General features: G+C 31.2%; 2 protein-coding genes across 2 annotated transcripts, besides 1 other annotated feature; one reads left to right on the top strand and one right to left on the bottom strand.

Annotated features, from left to right (window-relative positions):
• Window positions 1-240: 240 nt before the first annotated feature.
• PGO_041690 (hypothetical protein, conserved) lies at window positions 241-2048 on the top strand (the record flags this gene model as incomplete). The annotated part of the gene is made up of 5 exons (XM_028686356.1): window positions 241-623; window positions 759-921; window positions 1184-1253; window positions 1593-1768; window positions 2010-2048. 5 exons carry the CDS (start codon window positions 241-243, stop codon window positions 2046-2048), a joined length of 831 nt encoding a protein of 276 aa, XP_028542157.1.
• A 1066-nt stretch (window positions 2049-3114) lies between these two features.
• Window positions 3115-5394: a sequence feature (contain untaranslatable codon;~hypothetical protein, conserved).
• Window positions 5395-5758: 364 nt separating this feature from the next.
• PGO_041670 (dynein light polypeptide 4, axonemal) lies at window positions 5759-6613 on the bottom strand (the record flags this gene model as incomplete). Its single annotated transcript, XM_028686355.1, has 4 exons — window positions 5759-5821; window positions 5969-6067; window positions 6205-6306; window positions 6554-6613. 4 exons carry the CDS (start codon window positions 6611-6613, stop codon window positions 5759-5761), a joined length of 324 nt encoding a protein of 107 aa, XP_028542156.1.
• Between the last annotated feature and the right edge of the window lie 297 nt (window positions 6614-6910).

The following is a 6910-nucleotide window of genomic DNA, read 5'->3' as shown; positions in this document are numbered from 1 at the left end:
AGTATAGTTTTTTTTTTTTTTTTTTTTTTTTTTTTGCACTACTACTTGTGTGGTGCGATTTAATGTAGAACGATTAGAATCATATCTCTTATAGCTTATTCCCGCTAATGTAAAATATGTAACAGGCAAAAAGAAGAAACGAATTGGTCTTTTTTTTTTTTTTTTTTTTTTTCTTTTGCATGCACAAAAAAAGGGTACCCATTTTAGTATTCACACACACACATAAAAGAGTAAAAAAAGATGATATTGTTATATCTCATTTTTGTCGTAATACCATTTATTGCATTTTCTTTTTTCATATATAAAAGTGTATGCACCTTTATTCATGAAAAAAACAAGAGAAATGAGTTTTTCAGTTGTTTAAAATATGAAAATAAGCAGTTTAATGTATATGAGAGGTTTTCTAAAAAATATGAGATTGAAAAATACAAATATTACTTAAAAGTCGAGAGGAAAATTGAAGTCAATTACAACACCGATATTTTTGAAGAATTAAACACTGATTCAAATGATGCGGACAAACAAAATGAGCAATATATAGAAAACCTCTTGGATGACATTTATCATGACGAGAAGTATGTTCAAGATAGTGAATTGAACGACCCCAGATTGAGTTGGATGAGGTACGTAAATCAACAAATGATACTATTGATCTAGATTACATAGTTTCAATTCTTTGCACGTTACGTGATTGTTTTTCTCCTATCTTTCTTCTCACCACACTTTCATATCTCAATTTTCATCCTTCACCTTTGCAGAAAACTGTCTAACGAGGACATTGTGAAGCTCAAAGTTATGCTACTCAAGAAGGCAATATACTTCCTTCCAATATGTAACAAAATATTTCAAGACAAAAACAAAAAGCATCGCCTGTACAATAACTACTACATTGATGATAGCATGTCCAAAGAGTTAGATGGGGTAAAAAGCTTAGCCCCTCTGGGTTCCTTGTTCCTATGCTCAAAGCACGCCACTAACATGTTCCTATGTGTGTTACAGTGTTTTTTCACATGTTTGTCCATGCTTTCACAAATTTGTGCCAGTTTTGCAAATTTGTGCCAGTTTTGCCAGTTTTGCAAATTTGTGCCAGTTTTGCCAGTTTTGCAAATTTGTGCCAGTTTTGCCAGTTTTGCAAATTTTTGCCAATTTTTGCCAATTTTTTTTTCCCCTTTTTGCATCCTAGCAATGTGAAGAATTTTTAGAAGAATTCAACATGATCATTTACGAGGCCAATTGTTTATCTCCAAGATGGGGTAATCAAAAGAAAAGAAAAAAAAATCGTTTTACACATTTTGCACAAAAAGCTTATTCACATTATGACCGTATTTGTTATTATCATTATTTTCCATATTTTGTCATATTTTGCCATTATTTGTTGTTATTATTTTATTTTTTTGCATCCATTTGTAATACCGAAAGGGCGTGTGTAGGGGGTGAAAACTTACCCCACATAAAGGTATTTATTCGGTACATGTTGATTGGAGCCATGTTTTCATTTGAACCGAGAGAATTCTGCATTCATTGAGATGTGGTAATTTTTAACACAACGTGATTATAAACATATACCTTATTATTTTTATCACATTCCTCAGGTGAAACAATTATCTCTGATGCTTATCGAATCTTTCATCACAATAAAATAAAAGCTGACGAAGAGAAAAAAAAAAAAGAAGAATTGAAAAACCAAGCGAAGAAGCAAAAACAGAAGGAAAAGAAATTGAAAGAAACAACTGAAAAGGCTAATTTGTTGGCCAATCAGATAATCGAGGTAGGTATTACATGATTTAACACAATAATGAAGAAGTAAAAAAAAAAAAAAAAAAAAAAAAGAACCATACGGAAAGTTTTGTACCAATTTGTATATGTAAAAATGTACATGGACACTTGAGTTTGTTTATGTGTATGTGCCGTTTGCTTATATAGATCCATGCACTTATCAGTATGATTTTTTTTTTTTTTTTTTTTTTTTCCTTTTTTCAATACACTCACCCCAATATACCCATCCGTAGGAGGAGAATTCCAAAAAAAAAAAAAAAAAGAGCAAATAAAACATGTTTGTTATCCCCCACCCCTCCCACATCTTTTACCTGTATTATTCTTTTTTGATATATTAATTAAAATACTAAAGTTATTACTACCACCACACAGAAGCGTATGCGATAATTACAATCGTTGCGGAAAGTTTTATTTCTTTTTATTTTTTTTGTATAAGATTTAATGTTTGTAAAATTTTACATCAATTATACTTTTTTTTTTTTTTTTTTTTTTTTTAAGATCTAAGTTGTGAATATAATAGAGTTTTAAAAATATATATTTGGGTATGTACATGTAATTGTGTGTATATATATGCTTGTATATGTAAATGTACATATGGATAGATAATTTTTTTTTTTTTATTTTTTGTATCCCCGTCTTTGTGCATATATATATATATATACATGTAACATATATATATATATGTGAGTATTCGTTTGTATGTATAAACATACTTGCCAATTCTGCGTAGGGAGATATCTTTATAAAAATGAACTCCCTTCGTTAAGTATCACGAAAACTTTGGAGATACACAGTAATACGTATGCAGCTGCATATATACACGTTCATTAATTAATTTGATTTCTACACATGTATGCATGCATATATGCATGTAGACATTTTTTTTTTTTTTTTAAATAAACACTTTAAAATTAAACTGGTACAGCTGAAATGAATTTATTTTGAGGTGTGTAATAAAAGAGCATGAAGAGTTTTCTATTATACTTCTTCATTTTATTACTTTTTTTCTTCATTTTATTACGTTACTTCTTCATTTTATTACGTTACTTCTTCATTTTATTACGTTACTTCTTCATTTTATTACTTTACTTCTTCATTTTATTTTATCATTTTTAATTAATTTTTTGAACTCATGTCTATTTGATAATCCCAATTTTAATATTATTTAGCGACATTACAAAACCGATTCCCTTTCGTTCTTTAAGATGCACGCTGTTTGGTTGATATGGCCTCAAAGGGCATTCTCTTTTAACTCCAGTTTGTAGAAGCGACATCAGTAGAGCTGTTTTCCATTTTGTCAAACTGGTTTGTGCAATTTTCAAAAAGTTTTTTTTCACCCTACGTTTCACTACCATTGATGAAAAAAGCTCCAAGGGGTTCTTCCTCTTTTGATGCATTTTTTACACTCTCATTGAGAGCAAAATTATCGCAATTAAAATAGTTATCTAGTAGTTGTCGATTCTCCCTTTCGTTTTCTCTGGGGATCTTATTTTCAATCTCATATTCAATCTCATATTCAATCTCATTTTTAATCTCATTTTTAATCTCATTTTCAGCGTCTTCTCCCTTTTGTTCTGTTAGAAAACACAAGCTTCTTTCAAAGGTGCACAATGTTTTTTTTTCATGTTTGCTGATTTTCTTGTTTATATCTCTTATCTTATGAACTATTGATTTTATTAATATTTTCTTGTTCATATTTTGTATTGCATCCAGTATTTGTGGTTTTTCCTCGTTCCTTGTTTTGCTAATCACGCTGCGTTGTTGAGTTTCTTTTTCTTCTCCATCTGATTTTTCCTCCATATTTATAGCAACATTTTTGTTGACATCTGTTAGGATTCTTTTTCCTAATGTTGAATTACAACTCCTTCCATCTGAACTATCCGCCCCTTCACACATTATCGTCTCATCCAACACATTTAAGATTCGGATCAAGTAATTCATTTTCATGTCTTTGTAAAATAGCTGCTCTCGCATTTCCTTCTTCTCATTTTTCTCATATTCCAATTTTGTATGCAAATCAATATTATCCTTCTTCAAACGTGCATTGGTTTTTACTAAGTTTTTCTTTTCTTCAGATATAGTTAAAATCTGTTTACTAACCCTGTCTAATGATGTTTGAACACATTTTAGTTCTTTTTCCAATTTCTTAATTTTATTGTCTTTACATTCAACCAGATAAATGTAATCCTCCAACTTGTTTTTATACCCATCCAAGAGATTCGTTTTAACAGGATATGTTGTTAATTTATTTATTTCCTCTTTTAATTTTTCATTTTCACTTTTAATATTTTCATTTTTCCTCTTAATATTTTCTTTTTCACATTTGGTTTTTATTAACTCATTTTTGAAATCCATATATTTACTATAGATATCATTTATTAATCTATTTTTTTTTTCTTCCTCTGCATGATATTTCCCTTCCAACTCTTTCAGTATCCTGTCGAAGTTATTTTTCATGTTTTTCTTCTCCTCTTCAAGCAGCAATGTTTGTTCTTTTAACTTTTTATTAACATTATTTTCCATATCATCATCGCGTTTTTTTATAAAGCACACTCTTTTTTTCCTCTCCACATGTTCATTACCTCCTTTCTTGCTATTGAGCAATTCCTTCTTAGCTGTCCTCAAATTGAACACATACTTGTTATCACTTCTCAATTTGTTATCACTTCTCAATTTGTTATCACTTCTCAAAATGTTTTCGCTTCTCAATTTGTTATCACTTCTCAATTTGTTTTCGCTTCTCAATTTGTTTTCGCTCCCCCAACTGCCTTCACCTCTCAATTTGTTTTGGCTTTTTTTTCTTGTTTCTTTTAAGTGACCTCCTCTTTTAGCACAACCCGTTTCTATTTTCTCGCTCAACTTTTCTTCCACCGTGTGGTAATCCACCATGATAAACCCATTTTTGTCACAATCCACATTTGGGGATTCACTACCATATCCCTCCTTCTGCATTATTTCAACACCAGATGGGTGAGAAAGATCATTCAAGTCTTCTATTTTTTCGTTATGTTTTGAGAGAATATCCACATGGGAATCCCTGAAATGTGCTTTATTGTTAAATCTTCCATTGACGTCCTCTCCACCTGCGTATTCTCCATTGACGTCCTCTCCACCTGCGTATTCTCCATTGACATCCTCTCCACCTGCGTACTCTCTACCTCCACACATTCTGTAGGCATTCCCTCTGTTGAGATAATCTCTATAGGACCCATCTCTGTCTGATGTACCCCTTCCCATTTCAGAGAAAAACTCTTTTTGAACTTGAGACACATCTACACATTTACACAATTGAGAAATCAAATCCTTTTCATTAATCTCAGCATGCAAAGAAGATTTCAGTCCTTTTTTCATATGCATATTAAACAAAGACACATTATCGATAGAATTAAATTTAGAATATTTCTCATCTTCAATCAAATTTATTTCTTCGAATGTGCTTAGGTTATCAAGTAAAATAGATGCTTGTTCGCATTTTTCAAAATTTAATTTTTCTATATTTTTTAGGCCATATTTTCTATCCCTATTTTTTTNNCCTTCACCAAGAGAGGGGAAAACTTGTCCAATTTTCTTTCTCCATCCTGTGCATGTATGTATTTGAAATGATTCATCTCCATGCATCACTTTGTCACATCTAGTAGACAGGCAAAGTCATCTGATAAGATATCATAAAAGGTGAAGTTGTCAAGTTCATGCATCGTAGCGTTGGTAAGTCTTTAATTATCTTTCTCTATGCCTGTCCCTTTGGCAATGCCTGCCCCTTTGACAATGCACATCCCTATTCCCACACTCCCACTTCACAAAAATTGATTTTCTTAAAATAGATAAGTTCCTCGTCTCTTCCCTTTAGTTCTACCTCTTGAACACTCAGGTAAAAGGTGTGTATTTTTTTTTTTTTTTTTTTTTTTTTTTTTTTCACTACTCACAAAAATAGCATCCTTTTTTTTTTCTTCTTTTCCTCATGCAAAATTTCTCATCTATCGCTTCAACATTTATACACAACGATAGATAAATATCCCTGATAGAAACAAGACAAAAAGGAATTTTCCTACAAATTGAAAGAATTTTGTTTTGAAAATTATTAGAAATATATTAGACAAGAACATTTTTATTCATCATATATACACATGTACATATGTGTGTATGTTTGAGTATCCTATTTATCTCTTAAGTTATGTGCAAAAACAATCCTAACCTTTGCTGAGATGTTAAAAGAGAAAGACTCCCCAATCAAGCATATCCATCCACTTCCATACGTTTTGTCCAAATTTTCTTTTATGTTTTTTATGGCATTCTGTGGGGTGTAGTAGTAGGGGTAGGGGACATATATCTTTTTGTGAAAAGAAGTGAAAAAGGTCAGGCTGGGGATGATGAAATGTTCAATAAAAGGACTCATATATTGTAAAGGAGTTACATCAAATTCAGACTTACTTCCACGTTAATTTCATTTGTATTCGCATCTGTGTATTTGTCCAATACCCCAGTGATTATGTCTATGATGTTGTTTTGGTTATAATAGGGAATGTCCGATTTCTGAGAAACAGAGAAAAAGGCAGTGTATTTGAGTACATCATTTGCATTTTAAGAAGTTAGACAAGTAGATAATTGTCCAATTTGACAGATGAACAACATCTCGAATTTTCCAAACTTCTCAGCAGTTAGTCTATGTAGACATAAAAGAGAATTCCACTATCATGGAAAAATAAACACAAGCACAAACACGCATACTCATATACAGTGTTAATGCAATTATATACAAACTTATGTCGCTCGTTTTTACTCTTATTAAGAGGCTTTGCATATGCTTCTTCAAATTCTGCAATAAAATTTCGGAGTTCATTTTTGCCTCTCTATTAGACTCCTTAGATCATGCGTGATGAGGATTGTAACTCTGGCAGATAGATGGATCATGCAGTTCCTCTCCCGATCGGGACAATAATTTTTTTTTTTTTTTTTTTTTTTTTTTTTTTTTTTTTTTCCCCCTTTTCGAAAGCTGTATAACCAATGACACGTTTTTCACGTCCACAAAATTAATAACTTCCCAACTTGTCCAATTTTTTTTTGTAGCTTAAATGAGACACAGAGAACTCACTCACTCACTTCCTAAATGAAAAAATAAACTTTTCATTCGAATAAA

The sequence above is a fragment of the Plasmodium gonderi genome, assembly GCF_002157705.1.
Source record: "Plasmodium gonderi DNA, contig: Chr04, whole genome shotgun sequence".
Taxonomy (NCBI): domain Eukaryota; phylum Apicomplexa; class Aconoidasida; order Haemosporida; family Plasmodiidae; genus Plasmodium; species Plasmodium gonderi.
The sequence above is the reverse complement of the archived record's forward strand: the minus strand, read 5'-3'. Positions and strand labels throughout refer to the sequence as shown.